At 37.5% G+C, this 25,573-nt stretch overlaps 1 protein-coding gene across 3 annotated transcripts in view; it reads left to right on the forward strand.

The window, feature by feature from the left end:
- Nucleotides 1-25,573, forward strand: part of LOC127787935 (DNA-directed RNA polymerase III subunit 2) — a 125,502-nt gene that overhangs the window by 44,262 nt on the left and 55,667 nt on the right. For 2 of the 3 annotated variants that reach the window (XM_052316019.1, XM_052316017.1), the window contains exons 18-32: nt 6,619-6,720; nt 6,812-6,922; nt 7,051-7,167; nt 10,464-10,580; nt 10,660-10,740; nt 14,037-14,141; nt 14,235-14,315; nt 14,421-14,552; nt 14,657-14,701; nt 15,869-15,946; nt 16,014-16,153; nt 16,291-16,381; nt 19,596-19,723; nt 19,806-19,941; nt 20,038-20,168. In XM_052316019.1, the coding sequence (XP_052171979.1) occupies nt 6,619-6,720; nt 6,812-6,922; nt 7,051-7,167; nt 10,464-10,580; nt 10,660-10,740; nt 14,037-14,141; nt 14,235-14,315; nt 14,421-14,552; nt 14,657-14,701; nt 15,869-15,946; nt 16,014-16,153; nt 16,291-16,381; nt 19,596-19,723; nt 19,806-19,941; nt 20,038-20,168 (1,595 nt within the window). The remainder of the gene's footprint in view (nt 1-6,618; nt 6,721-6,811; nt 6,923-7,050; nt 7,168-10,463; nt 10,581-10,659; nt 10,741-14,036; nt 14,142-14,234; nt 14,316-14,420; nt 14,553-14,656; nt 14,702-15,868; nt 15,947-16,013; nt 16,154-16,290; nt 16,382-19,595; nt 19,724-19,805; nt 19,942-20,037; nt 20,169-25,573) is intronic. The other variant, XM_052316020.1, reaches the window with a different exon arrangement.

Here is a 25,573-nt window from a genome sequence, read left to right on the forward strand (position 1 = left end):
GTGGACTTTCGAGAGGTCCACACTCTCCCGAATTCCTCACTACTCAAAAGATGCCTTCTCCACTCTACTATCTTTCCTACTTAACTGTTATTCCAGCCATCCTCCTCTAACCGATTCTGTTATCCGCACATACCACCTGCTTGCTCTACCCATAATACCCTTTAACTACTTTTGTTACTTTCTCCCTTACTCTTATCACTATTTTGCCCCTGCTTATTCCATTGTTGGTAACTGAATTGTATGGGTCTTCTATCAATACCTCCACCCATAGAACTCACCTTGTCCTCAAGGTGGAAATTAGGGAATTGTTGCTGGAGCATGTCATAGGGTTCCCAAGTGGCTTCCAAAGGTGGCAACCCTTTCCACTGAATGAGTACATCCAAGCCTCTGAGGTTCCTACCCGTTCCTGGCCTTACAACAAGGACTGCCTTCGGTTCCACTAATATCTCTAGTTCTTCACTGAGCTGGCTAGGGATATTAGTTAGGGCAGTGAATATACTGTTGGCCTTGCGTAATTGGGATACATGAAAGATGGGATGTATGCTGCAAGTTGCAGGCAGGGATAGCTTGTAAGTGACTTGTCCAACCTTCTTCTCCACAATGAATGGGCCATAAAATCGAGGTGCTAGCTTCTCATGAGGCCGTTCTGCCAGCGACTTGTGGCGATATGACCTGATCTTCAAGTAAACCATGTCTCCCACTTCAAACTGAACATCTCGTTTTTTCCCATCCGCCCCTACCTTCATCTGAGCTTGAGCCCACAGCAATTGAGCCTTTAGCTCCTCCAACATCTGATCCCTTGCAAACAGTTGTTGCTTCACTACCGATACTGGGGTAGAACCCCTTTTGAACCTCAATAACCCCGGTGGCTCCCGTCCATAAACTACCTAGAAGGAAGTAAGTTTGGAAGCCGTGTGGTGCGAAGTGTTATACCATAACTCTACCCATGGTAGCCAGCTGAACCAAGCCTTTGGTTTTCTTGATGCAAAGCATCAGAGGTAGGTTTCTAGTGTCCGATTTAGTACTTTAACTGCCCATCCGATTGGGGGTGGTACGCTGTACTTTTGCATAGCTTTGTGCCCTGGAGGCGAAATAATTCTTCCCAAAAATGGCTCATGAAACCCTTGTCCTTGTCAGACACAATAGATCAAGGCACCTCGTGTAGGTGTATCACCTCCTTCACAAATGGAGATGCCGTGAATGGAGATTCCCCTATTTGATGGCCAGAATCCGCGATGGTGGGTGAGGCGATGTGAGAGAGTGTTTTGTCTCTACAATATGGCCGAACAACAGAAGGTAACAATTGTCGCTGCCTACCTTAATGATGTGGGAGATGCATGGTACTAGGGGTGGATGGGAGTGAAAGACGAGTGCTCCTAGGAAGAAGTCGTGGAAGATTTGGGGAGAAAGGAATGTTAGACGTAGTGGAAGAATTTAATAAGCTTAGACAAGGGGGATCCGTGTAGGTCTACCAGTAAAGGTTTGAGGAATTGAAGGCCCTCATGTTGATCTCCAATCCCACACTTACTGAGGGTTACTTCGTATCAAGTTTCATCAGTAGCTTGAATGAGGAAATTCGCCCCATCATGAAAATGTTTCAACCAAAAATAGTACAATAGGCTACGGAGTGCGCTAAGCTGCAAGAGCTAGCAGTAGAGGCATTAACGAAGAAGCAGAAAGGGGTGAGCAAGGGATGGCAGGCAGTGCCTCTGCAATAGAGTAATCGGGGGTGGAATAAGGAAGGAGGAATAGGGGGACCAAGCGGTAAGGCGTTAGCTTCATCAGCTCCATCCCCATCATTTGAGAATAGTTTGAGAGAACAGAGGAGGTTAGTAGGAACACTCCAAGCCATCAATGCAAACGCCAATTGCTGCTACTAGAAGGAATAGAGGATGGGGAAGAAGAGGTTGGAGAAGCGGAGAACCAAGAGAAAGAAGAAGAGGATGAGAAAATGGAGATCTCCCTTCATGCTCTAAGGGGAGTATCCACAAGTAAAATCGTAAAAGTAGATGGCAAGGCACAAGAGGATGACCTGTCTATACTCATTGACAGTGGAAGCACACATAGCTTCCTTGATGAAAGAGTAGTTAAGAGGCTCCATTGCTGACTCACAGGGACTCATCCACTGTCTGTTACTATGGCTAATGGACAGAAGGTGATTTGTAAGTCAGCATGTATGAGATTTTGTTGGCAGATGCAGGGGGAAGACTTTGAAGCTGACTTAAGACTCCTTAGGTTAGGAGGCTATGACATGGTCTTGGGTGTGGATTGGATGAGAGAAGTAAGCCCCATTTGCTTTGATTTTAAGAAAATGGAAGTCACTTTTGAAAAAGGGGGGAAACGAATGACTATCATTGGCAGTGTAGAGGTTGGAACTTGCAAGCTTATTTTGGGGAAGAGACTACATAATAAGCTATTCAAGAGCAAGTGGACTCAGGTGGCTTAATTGTTCTACAAGCAATTGATCAAGAGGAGGAGGAACTAGACTATGGTGGGAAACTTATACTGGACTCAATGACGGATGGCTCTATTCCCTAGGAGGTAAACCAACTGGACTTGATGAACTCTTAGCTGAATTTAAGGATTTGTTTGAAGAACCTAAGGCTCTACCACCTCCTAGACCCTTGGACCACACCATAAACCTTAAACCCAATTCCGAGCCTATTAACATTCGTTCTTACCGGTATCCCCCAAAACAGAAGGTTGAGATTGAACGCATGATAAAAGAAATGCTATAGCAATTGGTTATCCAACCTAGCATCAACTCATATGCCTCCCCTCTTCTCTTAGTCAAAAAGAAGGATGGCAGTTGGCGGTTTTGCATTGACTATCGCCAACTCAACTCCCTTACCATAAAGAACAAATTCCCTATTCCCATCATAAAGGACCTATTAGATGAGTTACATGGGGCCAAAGTTTTCTCCAAACTCGACCTCCGTTCAGGATATCATCAAATTCGTATGAGCCCCCAAGATATCCATAAAACAGCCTTTAGAACTCACCAAGGGCACTACGAATTCTTAGTAATGCCTTTTGGTTTGACCAACTCACTAGCAACCTTCCAAGCCCTCATGAATAAGATATTTGAACCCTATCTATGCCAATTCATTCTGGTTTTCTTCGATGATATCCTAATTTACAGTCCCAACTTCCCTAAACACACAAGAGCACTTAAGGATGACTTTGCAAATCCTTCGATTCAATAAGTTGTTCATCAAGAAGTCCAAATGTGCCTTTGCACAAACCCAGGTGGAATATCTTGGCCATGTTATATCCGAAAATGGGGTGAGCACGGACCCCCAAAAGGTTGTAGCCATGACTGCTTGGCCAAGACTAACTAATGTGAGGGGCTTGTGGGGATTCTTAGGCCTGACAGGTTATTATAGACGATTTGTTAAAAATTACATCATCATCAGTAAGCCATTAACTGAGTTACTAAAGAAAGAGGGATTTCATTGGGGTGAAGCAGCCGAAGCCGCCTTTGATAGGTTGAAGAAGGCCATGAGTGAGGTTCCTACATTAAACCTCCCTGATTTTAATCAACCGTTTATATTAGAGACTAATGCCAGCAACTATGGAGTTGGAGCGGTGTTGGCACAAGGAGGAAGACCCATAACCTTCATTAGCCAAGCTTTAGCACCAAAGCACCTAGGCCTCAGTGTATACGAGAAAGAACTACTAGCTGTTTTGATAATAGTAGAGAAGTGAAGACATCATTTGGAGGGAAGTAAGGTCATTATTTGAACAGATCATGAAAGCCTAAAATTCCTATTGCAGCAGAAACTACGAACACACCTCCAAAGAAAAGGTATGTCTAAACTAATGGGTCTTGATTATATCATCCAATACAAGAAGGGACACGAGAACAAAGCAGCCAATGCCCTTTCCCGCTTCATGGAAGAAGGGACTACGATGGCCATGACTTTTGTTATATCGAAATGGCACTTAGAAGTAGCAACCAGTTACGAGAAAGAAGACTGGACCAATGATCTAATGGAGCAACTAACCTTAGACCCCACGAGCAGATCGGGTTATTCACTAAAGAATGGACTGCTAAGGTACAAAGAGAAGTTGGTGATTGGAGGTGATGAGCTGCTACGAAGGAAGATCCTAACAGCCCTACATGACTCGCCAGTGGGAGGCGACTCCGGGGTCCAGAGTACATACAACAGGGTACATCAGTTGTTCTATTGGCTGGGGTTGAAGAAGGCAGTGCAAGATTACGTGAAGGGCTGTGACATTTGCAGCCGGTGTAAGTATGAGAACATTCACCCTCCAGGGCTGCTACAACCATTGCTTAGGCTGGAGCAAGCCTGGTCTAGCATCAACATGGACTTCGTGGAAGGATTGCCCAAGTCAGAGGGCAAGGACTGCATATCGGTAATCGTGGACAGACTCACAAAGTACAACCACTTCTTAAGCCTCGCTCATCCCTTCACGACCCAAGAAGTGGCATGAGTGTTCCTCGACCAGGTGGGTAAATTGCACGGATTTCCTCAAGTTATTGTGATAGACTGGGACATAGTCTTCACCAGCTAACTACAGAGGGAACTCATGAAATCACTAGGTACCAAGCTCCATATGCCATTAGCTTAGCATACCACCTGGAAACAGATGGACAGACGGAACGGGTGAATCAATGCCTTGAGACCTACCTTCGGTGTGTGTTCTTGGTGCATTCAACCGGGTGGCACAAGTGGCTACCCTTGGCACAATGGTGGTATAACACCAACCACCATTCATCCTTAAAGATGACTCTGTTTGAGGCTCTATTCGGCTACAAACCACCACTGTTACCTATTAGTGTAGGCCCTAACTTGGTAGCTATAGTGGATGACTATCTGAATCAGAGACAAGAAGTTATGCAGACTCTTAAGGAGGGAATGGGCAAGTGCTCAAAACCGAATGAAACAATATGCTGACAAGAAGAGGAGCAAACGAAACTTCTCAATTGGGGATCGGGTCTATTTGAAACTGACGCAAGCACAATTAAAAACTTTCTCTCCAAAGGCAGTGTCCAAACTCAGTCCCAAGTTCTATGGGCCATATGAGGTGTTAGCTCGGGTGGGCAAAGTAGTGTACAGACTACAACTACCAATAGAGACCTCCATCCATCCAGTTTTTTATGTCTCTCTCCTCAAACCCTCTCCTGGCACTAGCCCGGTGAGTGCAACCCTACCTCCTGCTGTCCCAGCATCCCAACAGGTAGCTGAGCCTATCGCTATCGTGGGCAAGAGAGTGATTTACAAACAGAAACTACCCCTTACACAGGTGCTGGTTCGCTGGTCCACCCTTCATCCAAAAAACAACACATGGGAGTATTTACCAGACTTACTCCAACAATTTCCGAGAGTAGTAGGACTCCTCTAAACTCTTCTTGAGGACAAGAATAATTCCATGGGGAGGAGAATTGTCACGTGATAAGAGCAGGGGAGGGCAACCGGGTAATAGTCTATTAGTAGAAGGGGGTACATTGTAATAAAGGAGGTAGGTGGTTAGAAGTATAAAAGTATGTAGAAGCTTGGTAGTTAGCTGCATGTATTTCAAATGTTGGCGCCACTCCTTGAGGAGGGTATATAAGCCAACACATGCTGTTGAAGGAGATAATCTTGGAATAGAATTGGATCATATTTTCCCCCCTTATTCTCTCTCTCTCTCTCTCTCTATTCCTTCAATTTCTTTCTCTTCCAATTCATAATTCCCGTGCAATTCATGAATTATTACTTCATGGGGAGAGGCATTTGTCAGAATAGAGATCTGGCAATATGCTTGCTATAATTGTAAGCTTGTAATACCGTAACTTATTACTTCATATATAATATAGTTTTGTATGTTAATATTATATGTTATATAACTTTATATAAATTATCTAACTTATATTTTTTGTGTGAATTTTTATATTATATTGTATGTTTGTTTGCTTTCCTATAAGTATTTAACATTGTTTACTTTTTATATAAACATTCTCCTCTAAGTAATAGGTAATTAATGAAGGGCCTGTGTATCATCATGGCACAGGTTAATTAAGAGGTATAATTAATGAATTATTTGTTAGCCTATACAATTATTAGCTCGGATACATATTGTTCATCTCTTCAATACTCCTACAAATATGTGTGATGCCTACAAACTGAGCAACGTGGAACAAACAAATTTTTCATATTTTTTTCCCAAAATGATTTTTTTTAATATCTTTCTATTCAAAAATAAATTATCACTGTGATGGATAAAATATAAACCTATGTTATGTGCATTATAATTGCACAATTGTCTTCTATCAAGTTACTAGAAAATTATTATAGTCAAGCATTAGAAAATGGTCAAATTTAATGTTTTAACTTTTTGTTCGATCGTTATTTGAGAATTTTCTTGACTTAATATGGGTATCATCAAGATCCCTGCACCTTTAGTAGAAGTAATTATAGATTTGATATTATGCTTTGAGGAAAAATTTTATTGTTTGTATACCATCTGAAAGAAATTATGGCATTTTAAGCTGAACAGACATTTTATATTATTTGATCCCTATTCTAATTCAACATTTGTTTTGTTATCATTATATTTTGAACTTTTGCATAATATTATCTGATTTTATGTTTGAAACTCTTTCTCTTTTAGTTTATCGTGAGAGATAGTATAACGGTTGGGTTAGAAAGGACACTTTCTACTGGTAATTGGGATGTCAAGAGGTTCAGGATGCACAGGAAAGGAATGACACAGGTTAAATTGGTTATGCATAGATTTCATATTGCCTTTTTGTTGTTTTTTTTCCAAGATAAATCCAGGCTAACAGAAGGTCCTTTTTTTACAGGTTGTGGCTAGGTTATCTTTTATAGGAACGTTGGGCCATATGACAAAGATCTCTCCACAATTTGAGAAGTCTAGGAAAGTTAGTGGACCTAGAGCCTTGCAACCTAGCCAGGTAAAGCTGATGTGTCTTTAAGTGTATGGTTCCTAATATTAGATTGTTCAATGTGATCCTCTGAGATTTCACATGGTTACCCCTTGTCTGTTTGTTCAACTTATAGTGCTTACTTGCTTGAATTGCAGTGGGGCATGCTTTGCCCTTGTGATACTCCAGAAGGTGAAGCCTGTGGCTTGGTGAAAAACCTTGCCCTGATGACTCATGTTACAACTGATGAAGAGGAAACTCCAATAATTTCTCTGGTATGTTTTTCTGGGTCTTGAAGTTGGTTTTCATGGCTGTCTAAGTAGAATTATTTTTGCTCTTGTATGTTGTTAGAATCACTTGAGCATGGAATGACTGCTTAGTAGTTGAAATTCTATGAGTACTTAAAAAAAAAAAATAGACTCCAGAATGACCATGGGAAGTTTCGCAAGTTGAGTTTTTACTGGAAATTATTCTATACTTAAGTTTCCTCAAGAAAGCAACTTTATTATTCAGTTTTGTCTGGTTAGTGAAGACATGAACACCAATGAAGATAACACAATTTATGGATGGAAAATGGCTGAAATAGGCTTATGCATTGTTATAATCCTTTGGAATTGGATATACAAGTGGGATTTCATCCTATGCTGGACAGCTGAGATCCTTGATATTCATGCATATATCCCAAACTTGGCCATGGGTTCATGGAGACATTGGGTTTTTAATTATTTAATGTTCTCAAGTAAGTAGTCGGATATGATACGTAAGTAGTCGGATATTATCAAGCATGTATTTGGATATAAGTCAAAAAACATTCGGATATCATAGTGAAGCATTCGGATGTAATCACAAAGTATCCAGATATGGTTCATAACATTCGAATATCAATATGCGAAGCTTAAGGAAACTATCCGGATATCAAGGCTTATTAAACAAGGCTATTTGGATAGGCTAAGATCAATATTCGGATATGTCACTTGAAAGAGCAAGGAGCTATTCGAATAATACAGTGGACATTCGGATATTAAGGCTTGAACATGAGACAGAGAGAGGCATTCGAATAGGGCATGGGCCATTCGAATATGGTGCTCAATCATTTGTGTGTTGTATTCGGATATAACTATAGGCTATTCGGATATCACTTGGAAACAACTTTGCACTCATTTAGATGTGTCTAATGGTTATCCAGATATCACTCACAAAAAGAACTTGCACCCATTTGGATGACTCCCAGGCCATTCGGATATCACTCACAGAAACGCCTAGGAGCTATCCGGATATCCCTTGAATCTATTTGCATGTCAACCACTGATATATACATGAAACCTGTTTGAACTTGGAAATCTTATACGAAAACAACCCTATCATGCTACACCATTCCAAAAGAAACCTGGGAAATCAAAACCCAACTGATATGAAACAACATTTAAGATGATACAACGATCGCTTGGGAGAAATCGTTGGAAGAAAAATATAGGACTTGCCTCATCAAACGAGGGAGATAAACTCACTGGACATATATACACACACATATATATCTATTGAATTGCTGGAATCTGAGAACAAAAAACTTGCAGTATACAGAGATCACTGCACTAAACATGAATCCTGTAAAGAAGAGGATTATAGGGGGAGAAACTTGCCCAATATTTCTTGACTGGACTCAACAATTGCAACGCAAACCCTCCTATGGAAATCCTCATAGTTGCTGCAATTTCTTGAACTCTCTTCTCTTGCGGCGTGAGGAAAATATGAGTTATATGGGTATATATATAGGAAAACCTTGGACGCCCATAAGTCCTAATCCTTTAATAACTTAAAAATTTTCAAACTCATTGTCTAATCTCACACGTCAAATTATCTTCAAATCTCCCATTTTTTCTAATTATCTTCCAATTTATTATTTCCTAAGTATCCCTTCTATTTCAATTCCCATATTGCCCATTAAATATTTACTTGGAAAAATCCTTTTTAACCCAAAATTCTGAATGCAAATAAATCTCAATAAAATCTAGGCCCTCTAACGAGTCATTACATCCTATGTCTGGAATAGGAAAGATCCTTTCCTATTCTAGATTAGGAAGCTACTAAAATCTGCATATTTCCATATCATATAAAACTGCATATCACATACATATCTCCATATCTTATGCGGATCACACACATCTTCAGTAATCAACAAATATGCTAATCGGAATGATTTAGATCCCCAAAATAGTAAAGAATGGCAGTTCAAAACCAAAACAACCAATTGATTTGGTCTGGATTCAGTTTTAAGCAACGATGTTTCTTAAACAATTTAGGGTGGTCTAGTTTGGATGGAGCATCAACCTTTAGTTGAAAGTAACACACGTACTAAGTCAAATCATCTAAGATTAAGAATATCCACCCTATAAAGTGCCTTTGTCTTTGCTAAATGATTTTAGGGTTGTAAACGAACAAATATGCTTGTTGAACTATTCATGAACGTACTTGTTTACGTTCATAAATAAACTCGTTTATAAATTTATGTAAAGCTTATTTATTGTTGGTCATTTAAGAGGGTTATATATATATAAATTTTTAGGGCCCAAGATAGTTGGCCTATTAGAGCACCCAATCCTATTTATAAAATGGGGGCTAAGAGTTGTTAGGGTTATTTGTAGAGAAACTCTTCAATCTTCACCTTCTAATCTAAACTAACTTTCAACATCCTTTTGTTTTGCTGACGCTGTTAGTCATTGCCTCTCACCATCTACTCTCTCTAATCTCTTCTTTCTCTTTCTCCCTGTATTTATCTTGCTTTCAGTACAGTGGAGACACTTTTATGACCACCACATTTGCTTGTCATCATTGTTGCCAACACGACAACCTTTTCTCCATGATTGACCACCTCTATTGATAGTTTTTTTCTCCATCATCGACCAACACCATGCACCCTCACCTCTGCTCTCTCCATCTCTGTCTGACTCCATCACTTTCTCCTTTCACTTGCATTGTTGCCACCAATTAACCATCTAACTTCTTTGTGAAAGTCATCCCCCCCCCCCGGCTCTCTCGATCAATTAATCGATTTATGTTTCTTTTCATTTTCTCATTTTTTCGAAGGAGAATATTTGTCTTTTGAATACATTGGCTTATTGTTCATGAACAAACTCAAATTGGGTTCGTTTAAGTTAAAATGAGTTTGGTTCGAACCAAACATGGACATGACAATATGTAAACAAACCAAGCTCAAGCATTCTTTACAAAGCTCAGCTCTTGAACACATTCATAAGTAAACAAGGTGAACCCAAACTGGGCTCTACTCGGCTTGTTAATTGATTTTATGTAGTGATGTTATATCATTTATTGTTCAACTCTAGTACTAGAACCAACCTTCCCCTGTTGTGCTTCAATGCAAAATGAATAAATAAAGAATAAAAAAAAATGAATTTTTGGAATTTGACACTTTCACTAGAATGTCCTAAAATGCATTTTCTCTAAAATTCACTTCTTTGTGTATGATAATTGGAAATGTCTAATTTCTTGTAGTTTCTCTACGTTATGTTTTATTTCATTCTTTTAACATATGATAATGTGAAATGCATTCTAGTGCTATTGTTTGGGAGTTGAAGATTTGGAGCTACTTTCTGGAGAGGAACTACATGCAGTGGATTCATTCCTGATTATATTAAATGGGCTTATTCTTGGCAAGCACAGGAAGCCACAGGTATATGTTACCTTATGCATATGCATGCTCTTTCTGTTTGTATATGTTCACTCATTTTCGGCTATTCATTTCATGTAAGCGTTTTGCTAATGCAATGAGAAAGTTACGAAGAGCTGGCAAAATTGGCGAGTTTGTAAGCATCTTTGTCAATGAGAAGCAAGTAAGCTTTTCTTTCTGTGAAAAATATCAAGTAGTAGTCTTTATGTCAAATTAACTTCATGCATACTTTTGAAATGGGCTGAGATTCCTTTCACCATAAACTTTGTTTGAATTCTGGGCATTATTCAATGTTTGATTATGCATTTGGTGTTGCAAGTCATTTATGGCTAAAAGAGGTAATTTAACAAGCACAATGTCTATGAACTAAACACAGAGTATTAACAAGTCAATAAATGCAAACTTAGTTTGTTCTGCTTGCAATATATTTCCAGCCATAAATTCAAAATGGTATTTGATATAGAAATGAGGAATGCAATCCCATCTTATAAAAACATGGAAAAACAAATATAGACAATGAGCAGGTACCTTAACACAATTTTATTCAACTATTAAGTTATTGAATTTAAAAGAGACACAGAGTATTTCTGCAAGCTATTCAATGAATGTAGAAAAACAAATATTATATTGGGACATTGTAACATGCTGTATTGAGCGATAGGAAGGACCGAAACAACTTACCCTAATGGGCCTACGCGAACTTTCTAGGGGTCATCCATCCTTAAGCTTCTCCAGCTCAAGCACGCTTAACTTGAGAGTTCTTTGCCTACATTCAGCCCAAAAGGTATCCAGCTAGTGTGAGTTCTTTCTTTACTTATCCTCGATGTATACTACCCTTCTCTGGGCTCTTGGGCTATTATAGACATCTTTGTGATTCCAAAGAAAATAGGAGTTACATGTTCTATAGACGTATTATAACATCCTGCATTGAGTGATAGGAAGGACCGAAACAACTTACCCTGATGGGTCTACGTGAACTTCCCAGGGGGTCATCCATTCTTGAGCTTTCCTAGTTCAAGCACACTTAACTCGAGAGTTCTTTGCCTGCATTCAGCCCAAAAGGTATCCAGCTGGTGTTGTTTCCTTCCTTACTTATCCTCGATATATATTACCTTTCTCTAGGCTCTTGGGGTATTACATTCTCCCCCCTTGAGCACATGACGTCCTCGTCATGTGACCTTACAACTAGTCCCAGATCTTCTCCCCTTTGGATGCTGCTATCCTAAAAGTTTGCCAGGAGTCGCTCCTTGCTCAGGCCCTCGCGCCCCGGCGCCACTCCCCACCCTCATCGGACCGCCTTCTCCAAGAGTCAGCTCTGATATCACCTATAACATCCCGCATTGAGCGATAGGAAGGACTAGAACAACTTACTCTGATGGGCCTACGCGAACTTCGCAGGGGGTCACCCATCCTTGAGCTTCCCCAGCTCAAGCATGCTTAACTTGGGAGTTCGTTGCCTACATTCAACGCAAAAGGTATCCAGCTGGTGTTGTTTTCTTCCTTATTTATCCTCGATATATACTACCCTTCTTTGGGCTCTTGGGGTATTACACGTATTCATTCAATGAAAGTGAAGCAAGCCATGAAGAAGAAGAAGAATGTGATTGAACTGGATCACATCCAATTAGAAGCATGAAAATGCATGGGAGAAGACGGCATCTTATAGTTAATTAAACTACTTAACATGATTCTTAAATAAAAAGGATGCTTCATAGTTTGAGATACAACACTTAAGCGTTCGTGAAAAGAACAAATGAGATTTTTAAAGTTGTGAAAATTAAGAATGGATCAAGTTAATGTGTGAATAAAACTTTGGGAGAGGTTGGTTGATCGAAAGTTAAGAAGAGAAATTGATGTGTCTGAAAACTAGCAAGCATGGTGTTTTGAGGGGGAAAAAAGCAATATAGTTTCATGCTTAGTAGGTCAATAACAAAAATTGTCTAATACTTAAGACATTTGGCAGAAGTTCTTGCAATAACTAAAATGATTTACATGTGATAAAGAAAAAAAGCACTATGTAAATTCCCTAAGAAGTCTTGTGAAAAGTTTAAGAAAGAAATCCAATTTACATATATTAAAGGCAAGCATCATAGAGTAGAAACATGTGTTAGGACTTGTAGAGGAGATATTGAGGCTCTTCAATTATAATTGCATTACATCAACGACTCTGCACTTTTTCTTATATCCCTTTGCTGTATTGATGGACAAACTTACTAAGCCCATCTAAAAAGAAATTCCTTAGCGTATAATATTTGCAAATATCAGTGACTTACTAGATGAGATAAAAGAAGGCTATCTGCTATCTTGATTGATCCCTTGAAAATGGGTCATAGCTTCTTATGATCATATGATCTGGATCAAGATTATAGCAACTATGTCTTCATCTTTATTGGTCCATAATGAGAACTTGAGAAAAGATAAAACATCATATTTTAAGCAACTCTCTGTTCTTGAATGCACTGTACTACCCCCTGCAAAATTTGGACCCGGTGCCTTACCAGCCTAAGGAAAGAAGGTCCCCTATGTTGTAGGTCTAAATATCAACTCTCCCACCATGTTATTTTGCTGAAGGGGATGAACTGCCATTCCTTAGGTTGTTTCATCTCTGGATGAGCTGAGCTTGATCTCGAAGGTCATGTTGTCCACAAAGAGGGTCCTCCTCTCATTATAGAAGATATATTTAAGCACTTTGTGTTACTTCTCCACTTTTCCCTCTCTTTGGATCGCCGTGACTCTTTTTCTTTCAATTTTCAACAATCTCATAGAGTCTTAGTTCCTATAACTACTTCCGAAGGAAGGTGTCCCTAGCCATTCCAACCTAATGTCAAAGGAGCAAGATCATGGAACACTCTGGTTGTACTTGTGTTTTCAGAGGAAACTCTGTGATGAATAGTTCTATGCTTATTTCATTGACTTGTTATCTGTTCATAACTGATGATTTTTGGGGCTTCCTCCTCTGTTGATTGCTTTCCAAGTGTTATACTTTCTATTGTTTTATTTATGATAGATAAAATTGAAATTGACTACCTGCAGTAGTCTTAGTATGCAATACAGATCACAATTGTGGTATGTAGTTACAAAATGTTCGTGTTTCCTACTTGACCATATTGCGAGTATGGTTACTAGGTAATATCATGCTTTAAATTGTGGAAGATTGGTGATGTTTAATGGCAGTCACGTTCTGAAAAAGACTAGAAGCTGGGTTGTACTGTGTTGTTTTTGTCTCTCCTGTTTTTGTGACTACAGAATAAATTGCTTACATATTTTGTTTCTTTTTCCTCCTCTTCTTAAAATATGTTTTCCTTTATAGTTTAAATAAATCTTCCTTCGGTATTGTATATGTCCTGTTGGTACTGGTTTGTGCATAAAGTTTTAATGAGTCATATCTGTTATATTTCTCTTTCATATTCTATCAAAGATTCATCTCCCTATTGATTCATCTTTTGAAAATGTTGGCAGCGTTGTGTTTACATTGCTTCAGATGGAGGCCGTGTTTGCCGTCCACTTGTTATTGCTGATAAAGGTGTATCAAGAATCAAGGAACATCATATGAAGGAGTTGTTGGTACTTGGGTTTCTTGTATTTCTTTTTTTGTTTTGTGTTTTATCCTTAACAGTATTCATTTTTCTTACCTGATTGAGCATTTTTCTCTTGAAGGATGGAGTTCGCAGTTTTGATGACTTCTTACGTGAGGGTTTGATAGAGTATCTTGACGTTAATGAGGAGAATAATGCTTTGGTTTGTTGGTCTCCAACAATATCTAAATTCTAGAACTGTGTATCTTACCAGACCTCATACTCTATTTGACAGGAACTCAATACTGCATACTTGTGTCTCTAACAGATAGCTTTATATGAAGGAGAGGCTACTTCTGAGACAACACATATTGAAATAGAGCCCTTCACCATCTTAGGTGTTTGTGCTGGATTAATTCCTTTTCCTCATCATAACCAGTCACCCAGAAATACCTACCAGGTCTGTTGTTTTCATGGAAGCCTTGTATTGTTCATAGCAATAAAGGTAATTTCCACTTGTTTTATTATTATTATTATTATTATTATTATTTTCTTTCATTCTAGTGTGCCATGGGGAAGCAAGCTATGGGCAATATCGCATATAACCAGGTAAGTGGCCATGTGAATTAGTGTAGTCAAATCGTTTTTCTTTCCAAAAGGATTCTATATCTTGAAGATGCTTGTAGGAATGTGACATGCCATATATCCTCTGCTGCTCTTGTTAACTCGCTACGCTGGAATGTTGATCGCTTTAACATGTGTGTGCGCGTGCAAAAAGTTCAATCAGTAGCCTTCCATATTGTTGGGTAGATAATGGGCAAAGTGTAATCTCTCAGTTGACCTAATGCAACATATGGCAATTATGGTGAAGATTCAATATTTATCATTGTTGAATTCCCTCTGATTGTATGCCTACCTAACAAGAGGTTATGGGTTAGCTCAGTTAAGATAATATGAGAAGACACGTTTGATTATCTAAAGGAGAGATTGTCTAATCCAATCGAACTAGTGGCAACTATAGAATCTTTATTCTTTCACGCCTAAGATCACAATTACATCCAGAAAGTAGCTTTGTTCTGCAGACTGCTTATTAAGTTGGACATGATGACTTTGTAACTGTCTGCTGGTTTAAATAGTTACAATTTGGTTTCATTCCCTTCAAAATTTCTGTCTGTATGACTTTAGTATGCACTCTGGCTTTTAATGTACTCAAAGAATCCTTTATACTTTTAGATTGGATGTGGCAGTATGGGGAAATTTGATAACTCTTTACAAAGTTTCAACCCCCCCCCCCCGCGCGCGCGTGCGCGCGACCCTGGATTTCCCCATTTATTAACATATCTCCCCTTTGTCATGTTTGATGCATATCTTCTAAATTGATGAAGATCCTAAAGACAAATATTTTGGGAAACAATATTTTAGGTGTAAAAGTAGATATTAATATTGCTTTATTAATTTTTTTATTTAAATTTGTTTTCCTAGTTTCTTTTAATTTCTTTTATGTCCTAGAATCCTAATTAGATTAGGATTACCTTTATAAGCTTAATTACCAAGGAATCCTAGTTAGAAATGAATCCTCGTTAGAATAGGTTTCTATCTATTAATTTTCTACAAATAATCCTTTAGTGAAGTATTGAAGGATAGACTTTGATGAATTTGAGTTCGAGTACTTGGGATTACTCTTGTTTCTTTTGGTTTGGGTTTTGCATCACAAATATAGCATTGCTAAACATGATTTCATCTGATTAATGTTACCCAAAACTCTTCATGTTGCAGTTGTGTCGCATGGACACTCTAATCTACCTTCTTGTGTATCCTCAACGACCACTACTAACAACAAGAACAATCGAGCTGGTTAGTATGCTGAATTCTTGCATGTGTGGGTAGTTATGGCATCTAAATTGAAAACATGTGTTTGCAGGTTGGATATGATAAACTTGGAGCAGGCCAGAATGCTACTGTGGCTGTTATGAGTTACAGTGGCTATGATATAGAGGATGCAATAGTGATGAATAAATCATCTTTGGATCGTGGTTTTGGTCGTTGTATTGTGATGAAAAAGTACCTGAATATGTCAACCCTTTAATCTGATAAAATTTCTCTTTAGATTTGCACTACATATGCGAACTTCAAGTTACTTGTTAGATAAATTTGGTTAAGATGTTCTGATAATCATTTCAGATTCTTTCTTTATACAGGATGTCTGCAATAAATCAGAAGTATGAAAATAACACATCAGATAGAATAGTTAGACCCCAAAGGGAGGGGCATGATGCAGAACGGATGCAGGTAATATATTGCATGGACACACTAAAAATTCATAAACCTACTGGTATTGGATGTATCCAATAGAAGATATTCTCAAAAAAAAAAAAAAAAAAAAATGGATGCATACTTGAATTGAAATGTTATTTCCAGAGACAACTGAAGAAATTAACTCTTACCTGTAAGGACAAAGAAACGGAACTTACATGGTTAAATGGTTTAATTGGTTCTTATCAATTAATTGCCTTGAAAAAATGGGTGTTCTAGTGAAAATAAGACCAACTTTGTTTGCAATCATGTCTAAACCTATTAAGATGTTCAGCTCCAGACTCATCCTCTCTAGGATATTTTTATCTGAAATTCTTTTCTTTATATACTAATACAGGAAGTTGGTTATTAACTATATATACTAATAATAATCAGTTGCTGCTATTGAGTTATTTTTATGTAAAATGATAGAAAATCTCTTTAAGTTAATCTTTTACATAATACACCAATTCCAAGGTAATTGATGCACAAAAAATATAAATTTTACATTTCTTTGAAAGTTGAGATATATTCTACACAGACAGACACTTCATGGGAGGGCAACTTACAGGTGTTTTTTTGTCTTAAGGCACAGACAGATGCAACATGCGTTGAGCATGTGTTGTCATATGCTGGGAACACATTGTCAGTATGTTTGGGGCATTTGTGTGCCAAAATAGTACACAACCTGAACATTGTTGTGGTTATACTGCAATTTCAGAAACTGTTTTGGGTATCTTTTATAAAATAACAATGGGGCTTCTTTGAAATCTTTCTTTGTTCTTTGCTTTTTCCTTACTTTTATTCTATGTCCTCTTTCTATTTGGATTATTATTGGAAGTTCAATTCTGTATTTTCAGTTCTCTCCATGTTGACACATCAGTGGATATTTAGCAGTTACTTTTTATCATATCTTTTTCCGTACAACAATTGACAACTTTATTGTTCTAATGGCAAATTATGCAAGTGTAGAAGTCAAACGTCATGAGCTAATTCTCAACATGAGATGCTTTTATGAACATGGAGTTGTGTGCATTTTAATAATGGTTAATCATCTAGGGAGATTGGCCATTGAAAAGGTCGCAGTTGTATTAAGGAGACAGTTTGGGTTAGGAGGTACCAATTGTCTCTTATTTGAAGTAGAAGAGAGGTCTAGCCAGAATTACAAGAGAGGTCTCCTGTGCAAACAATATTTTGAAAATAGGGAAAAATTGAGAATCCTATGGCAGTGGTCTTCTGAATACTTGAGATTAAAAAACTAATAAATTTGAAAGAAATCAATGACTCCCTGCTTCTAGAGAAATGGACAAGTTTATGCTAGTCTTCATGAGCATGTGTACAAAAAGTTTTAATTTGCTTACTCTTTTCTATCTATAATATTATGTAATGGAAGACTGATTTTGATAATTTTGCAAAACTGGTGCATGTTTATTGTGATTTCTTTTGGAAATATAATCGTTTTGACACACGAAGTCAAGCATTTCTCAAATTATTGTTGTAATATTTGTTTGAATTGAACACTGGCATGCCATTGTTTCCATTTTTACTTGATTTCATTTTCTCCTCCACATAACTTGAATTCCAATAGCTCATTTCTTGTTTGGTTTGTTGTGCCTGTTAAAAAATGGACTTCAATTTTATGTCCTGCCTAAAGTTTTTTTTCTCAAGTAAGGCATCTATCTCAATAATTCCATAAATCTTTTACTTTGTTGATTGCAGCTATTTCCATTATTCTTTTTAACAAAATCGTCGCAAGGTTTTATTTCAGGGGGCACTTAAAATTTTAATATCCTTACTTTACACTAATGCTAAATTTTCCTGTGAGCCTTTGTTCTTCAGTTATTATCTTCCTTTGTGAATCATAACTTCATGTTGTTCAATACTCCACTTTGTTGTGAAGACATTAGACTTCTATTAAAAAAAAATGTAGGAGTTGGACAATTAAGAACCATAGTCATTATATATATCATATATGAGTTGAGTTCCAACTTAGTTGAGGTTCAAGAAAAGCCATTCAAGTATCCAAGGGGGTGTTTTTGTGGAAAATGTTTTCCATTTTTCTATCTTCAATTTTCATTAAAATCTCTAGCTTTCATTTTCTATAGAAAATTTGTAAAATGCATTCAAATGTTGGAAGTACAAACAACTAATTTCAAACCTAGAAAACTGGAGTATGTGCATTGGCACATGGGTGTGGGTGTGTGTGTGTGTGAGAGAGAGAGAGAGAGAGAGAGAGAGAGAGAGAGAGAGAAGTTTTTCTTGTGTAGCTTGTGTTAGAGAAGGACATGGAGATAATTTGGGGAAATATTTTCTAGTGAACCATATTTTCTAAATCTTCAAATCAGTAAGGAAAAATTGGAAAACTAATTTAGGAGTTTTCCACATTCAAAACATTTTTGGAGAAAAGCATTTTCGAGGTCTACATTTTCTATTTAGGAGATATTTGCATTTGAGCAAGTTTTCCAGTAATTTCATTTCCTTGGATATTAATATGGGTATATGAAACTTGATTTGATTTACAACTCCTATTAAATGCTGTATATCTTCAAATATAAAAATACTTAATCAAAATACAACTTTCTAGTTGCTACAAAATACTATTTTGACTATCCAAAATTCCTTTATAACTTAAATTACTATACTCCCAAGTTACTAGATAGCGCAAGTTAGGATGCAACTTGGTAAAACAATGAAGTCAAAAAGTTCACAAAAATATATTCAGGGTATTAATCACCAAGCAAGTCCCAAAAGGTGGCACAAAATTTTAAACTTCCAGGTTTCTGTTCACCATGTTATTGGCTGCACTAGGCATAAAGGCTTCTTATCAGAAAATAGAAATGAAAAAGTAGCCATATGGTAATAATATTAGATTTGCAAGCCAGGGTGCATACTTACAGGACCTCTAAACTACCGTGATATGCTGGCTTCTATTTTGCTGTTGGGTGGCCAAACTGACTTCAGAACTAGTTGTGCCAGTCCAATAATCATCTATTATATTAACTCTGGGATTCTTACATTGTCAGAACTGGAATGTTCACTTGGAACTGCTATTGTTGTCCAGTTGAGTGTCCAGTGCATATATGAGATGAAATTCATAGTTGGTTTTTCAATATAAGTTTTCATACCTTTATTGTTTTTTCGTTTTTAAATATTGATCAAATCTCAGACATAAGTTTTTATTATGTGGCTGAAAATATTCCCACTTATTCAGATACTGGATGATGATGGACTGGCTGCTCCTGGAGAAATAATAAGACCACATGACATCTATATCAATAAGCAGTCACCTGTTGTTACAAGGGGGCCACCAATTACATCAACAATGGGATTATCAGATAGGTCGGTGTTCTTGCTTTATGATGGAATAATCTGGTTATTGTGCTGGTAGCAAAAAAATCTAATTAACCATAAGAACATGCAGTCAGTATAAGCCCAGCAGACAAACATACAAAGGTCCAGAAGGGGAGACAGCTGTGGTGGATAGAGTTGCTCTCTGCTCTGATAAGAATAACAATTTATGTATAAAATTTATGATCCGTCATACCCGTAGGCCAGAGGTAAGAAAATCCATTTCAACTTGGTATAGCACAAAAGTGAGAATTGTTTTGTATGGTTCGTCTCTCTCTCATGGATAGTTTGTTTAATTTATTCAGGTTGGTGACAAGTTTAGTAGTAGACATGGGCAGAAAGGTGTTTGTGGCACCATCATCCAACAAGAAGATTTCCCATTTTCTGAACGTGGCATTTGCCCTGATTTGATCATGAACCCTCATGGATTTCCAAGGTAATCTAATCTAATCTAGTTTGGTTCTATTCTAATATTCTATTAAACTCATCAACCTTTGGCCCAGTTCACCTATTTCTTCATACATGGATCAATTTCATTTGTTCAGTTTGAGGTGTTCGTGTCCTTTACATCTCCTTGATTGGTGCTTCAGCCTTCGATTTGTTTTGCCACCCTACACGTTTACAGGAACATCAAGTGGTCTAGGATGTGCATTGTTCTATCATTTCAAATGGCAATAACTCATTTTATCATTAATGAAACCATCTGAAATGAATTTTTTAATTGTTGTATTTGGTCAGTGCCATGCCCAGCTTCTTGATAGATCTATTATCTTAGACCCTCTCATTTTTCTAACTATTTTCTCCTAGATTGTATTGGTTTTTTATGTTAGAATGCTTGATATACATTGTTAAGCCCGTTTAATAATGTATAGCAAGTTCAGTTTTAGAATCAGTGGTAACCTAATACGGTATCTGCAAGCTCTAATTTCCAATAATATGAAAACCTGAAGTAGCACCTGCATTTGAAAATGATGACCTTAAGTTTTTCCTGAAATCAACTAAGACCTAACATTTTTATTATATGGTAATTAATTTTCTGTTTAACTTAATGAAGTATCAACTTGCTATATATCTTCTTACATTGGTTATACACTTGCTGTTTAATAGAAGAATGCCCCATTGAATAATTCTTAGGATCGGTGGCAACTCTCCTTGGGCTTGGAACAGGCTACAGAAATTGTAAATGTTAGGGGAATGCTGACTGTATCATTCATATTTGAGTGAGAACCTTCTGTTTTTCTATAGGTTTGGATCCATCTTGTAATTATTAATCTGTGCGGTACCTAGTTTTATTCATCTTGAAAAGTAAACTTAGTGGAAGTTTAATGAATGGAATAACTTCCATGAATATCATTGAACTGTGATATGCAAATATATACACAAAGTTTCCTAAGAAAACTCCTAGTATTTAGGACTAGATTACACTCCTAATATTTAGGTATAGATTACAACAACATACCTTAGATTAAGATCAATTTTAAACCAGGAATTCCTTGTTTGATTTAAGGGAATATCCTATCCTTCCAATTGGATATCTCCTTCATCTTTAGTTTTAATATCTTCTCTTCTAATCCTCTCAGCCATAGCTTAAATTTTCTCCTTTATCTTCTCCAACACTCCCCCTCAAGTTGGTGAATAGATATTTATCGTTCCCAACTTGCCTCAAATAGATTCAAATCCTTGCTTATGTATTGCTTTAGTAAGAATGTTTGCCTCTTGAAACTCAATAGGGATATAGGTTAGACTTATATCTCCTCTTTTTATTTCTTTCTTGACAAAGTGCCAGTCAATTCTCACACGTTTCATCCATTCTTGTTGTGCCGGATTATTCACAATGCTAATGGTCAACTTGCTGTCATAGTAAAAAAATTTTGGCGAGGACACTGAAAGTTGTAAGTCTTCCATCATTTTCTCCACCCAAATAACCTCACATATCCCTTGTGCAATAGCTCTAAACTCTGCTTCTGCACTGCTTCTTGTCACTACTAATTGCTTCTTGCTTCTCCAGGTTACCAAATTCCCCCATAGTTTTGTACAAAAACCAAATGTAGACCTGTTGTCTTCAATAGAACCAACCCAATTAACATCCACAAATGCATTAATTCTTCTATCTTGACTCTTCTTAAACAAGAGTCCTTTCCCGGGTGTTCCTTTTATGTACCTGAGAATATGATGGGCAGCTTCAAGATGCCTTTTTGTAGGTGATGCATGAACTGACTTACTATGCTTACAACATATGTAATGTCAGGTTTTGTGAGTGATAAATAAATCAACTTGTCTACTAAACGCTGATATCTCCCTTTGTCAACTTGATACATCTATTTGTTGTCTTCTTTATTCTTCCAATTAGGTTCTAAGGGGGTATTAGATCAATCATGTATTTCCTTTGAAATATACAGATCCCTTTCTTGCTTCTTGCTACTTCCATCCCAAAAAAATATTTTAATTCTCCTAAATCTTTTACTTCAAATGCAGCCCTTAGCTTTCCTTTTAGATGCTCAATTTCTAGTGCATTGTCTCCTGTGATGATAATATCATCCACGTAGACAATAAGAATTGTCTTCCTTCCATCTGCTTTAATTTTTGTAAAAAGGGTATGGCATGTTTGCCCTTGTTTGTATCCCAACTGAATAATGGTGTCACTAAATCATTTGAACTAGGCCCTTGGAGACTGCTTTAGATCGTATAGTGACTTATTTAGCTTGCATACCTTTCCTATTGTGTTTTTTGTCTCAAAACTCGAGGGAATCGTCAAATAAATTTCCTCTTCTAGTTCCCCATTCAAGAATGGATTCTTGATGTCCAGCTGATGCAGTTTCCAATCTAGATTAATAGCCACTGAAAGGAACACTCAAATTAAGTTTGGCCATCGAAGCAAAAGTCTCCTCATAATCTAGTCCTTGGGTTTGGGTAAACCCTTGGGCTACTAATCTTGCCATATACCTATCAATGATGCCATTAGATTGATAGTTGACTATAAACACTCATTTGTTGTCAACAACTTTCTTTCCAGCTGGTAGATTGACAATATCCCAAGTGCCATTAGCTTCTAGGGCTTATATCTCATTCATTATTTCCTCCTTCCACTTCTCATCTTGCAATGCGTGATGTATATCCTTAGAAATCTCTACATCATCAATGCTGATTGTGAAGGCCTTGAACTGTGGAGATAGCTTTGAATATCCCACAAAATTTGAAATAGTATGCTTTGTACATGATCTTACCTCTTTCCTTAGAGCTATAGGGATATCAAGATCATCAAACCTATTGGAAGTAGCCTTTTTCATGCTGTCACTGCCCTCAATTTTTGGACCTATCTCTAGATCAAACATTGGGTTTGGCAGAGGATCATGAGGCCTTCTAGAATATACCAAAAATGGTTTATCCAAGGCTAGATTTTCTTGAATCCTGTCTTCTTGATCTCCCACTGAATTAGACATTGAAGTTTCAATAGGAATAGGAGGTCTAGTGGCTGATTTAATGACAATAGGAGGTTCAAGATCGTGGATCATGGGTAAAGGCAAAATAGAGTCCCATTGTTCTACACTGGGCCTTTGTTCCTGCAGAGTGGTATGAAAAAATAGTTGATGTTCAAGGAATGACACATCACATGATATAATGAAACGTCTTGTAGAAGGATGGTAGCACTTGTAGCCTTGTTGAGTGGGAGAATACCAAACAAATATGCATTTAAGGGCTTTAGGTTTAAGTTTAGATTGAGATGGTTGATGTTTATAAACAAACACAATGCACCCAAAGACTTTTGGTGATAGGGAATTTAGAACCCGATTATAACCAGGATAGGAATCAAGTAGGACACTCAAAGGGGTTCTAAATGAAATTACTTTGGGAGGAAGCCTGTTAATAAGGGTTGGGAACACCCAACTAACCCTTGTGTGCTTATCTATAAATGTGATAAACCATTGAGTGTTAGTCAAATTAGAAGTTCTTGTTGTCCCCCTGATATCACTATGAATCAAATAAAACTGTTTTGTAGGTTTATATGTATGAGATGGATAAGAAATTCTGGTTTGTTTAGCAAGGATGCATTGCTAACAATGAAAGGAATGACTTCTTTTATTAATGAAAAGATAGGGATAGAAGACTTTGAGATAATTGAAACTAGGGTGTCCTAAACGCTGGTGCCATAGCATAAGTTTGGAGTTGAGAGCTAAATCCAAGGAATTGACCATTCTTTGAAATGTAGTAGAGGTCTCCTTTCTCGTCAGCATTGCCAATCATCTTCCTCAATGATAGATCCTAAAATTCACAATAGGAAGGAAAGAATGTTGCCAAACACTTCTCTTATTTGGTTAACTTACTTACTAATAGCAGGTTGCACTTTAGATTAGGCACAAACAATATTGATTTCAATTTTAGGCCTGCCACATTGGCTGTACCTTTCCCTTGAGCCATGGATGTGGTACCATCAGCCATTGAGATTGGAAAACCTTGATCACAAGGTTCATAGGTTGATAGTACTTTCAAAGATCCAGTCATGTGATCTGAGGCACCTATGTCGATTATCCAGCAGTCTATAGGGAATTTGAAAGAGATTAGAGAGTGTCTAGGTATACCTTGTTTGGCAAGAGACATTACTGGGTTAGGAGCTTCATTTGTCTCAAATTTAGTCATCTTGGTTTGGCTCAATAGTTGTTGTAGCATCTCCAACTGATCTGTAAATAGAATTAGGTTGGTTGATTTTTCGGTTTCCACTTCTCCTCCATAGGCTGCTTCATTTCCCTTCTTTTGATTTCTAGGCTTCCAGTTTATTGGTTTTCCATGAATTTTCCAGCAAGTTTCCTTTGTGTGATATAGCTTATTGCAGTGATCACACCAAGGTTTATCCTTTTGTGGTTGTCAAGAAAGACGTGAAAAATGTATCTTCTTTCCCTTTGAAGGGTTATGTAAAATATATACAAGACTTCCTACCAAATTAGGAAGATTCTAAGAAACAAAATGAGAAAGTTTCCAAATCTTATTTTGGAAACTTAGAACACAACAAATCTTAGAAATATACAGCAATCTATCTTCTAGAAGATACATCATTGGTTTTAGGAAACCTATATCAATCACTACCGATCAACCCTAATCACTGCTGGTCTGATCTTGCCTGAGAATAAGGACAAGATTGGTTGCTCCCTCGTTAATAGTCCCTCTTAAGATTAGGAGTAGATATCGTACATCCCAATCTTGCTCATCAATTTGTGGAAACCAGCTGCTGGTAGTCCTTTAGTCGACACATCCGCCTATTGGTCACTTGAGGAGATATAAAGGAGTACATATTGCCACTATCTAACTTTTTTTTAATAAAATATCTATCCACTTCAACATGCTTTGTTTTGTCATGTTGAACTGGATTGTGAGCAATGTTAATTGCTGATTTATTATCACAATAAAGCCTCATAGGTGCTATCCACTCAATCTTAAGGTCATCTAGTAGTATTTTCAGCCACAATAGCTCACACATTTCTAGTGCCATAGATCTAAATTCAGCTTTTGCGCTAAACCGAGCCACAACACTTTGTTTTTTGTTGCTCTATGTCACCAAATTACTTCTTAAAAAGGTGCAATAGCCTAATGTGGACCTCTTATCCATAAGGGATCCTGCATAGTCAGCATTCGTGTGAGCTTCAAGTGACATAGCCTCTCCCTTCTTGAACAAAATACCTTTCTCGGTTGTTCCCTTCAAGTAAATTGGGATCCTATACATTGCCCTTAAGTGAGCCTCTTTGGGATTGTGCATGAATTGGCTGACAACTCCCACTACATAGGCAATGTCTGGCCGAGTATGAGCTAGATAAATTAACTTTACAACCAACCTTCGATAGGACCCCTTAT

This window comes from Diospyros lotus, chromosome 13 (assembly GCF_014633365.1).
Source record: "Diospyros lotus cultivar Yz01 chromosome 13, ASM1463336v1, whole genome shotgun sequence".
Lineage (NCBI taxonomy): Eukaryota > Viridiplantae > Streptophyta > Magnoliopsida > Ericales > Ebenaceae > Diospyros > Diospyros lotus.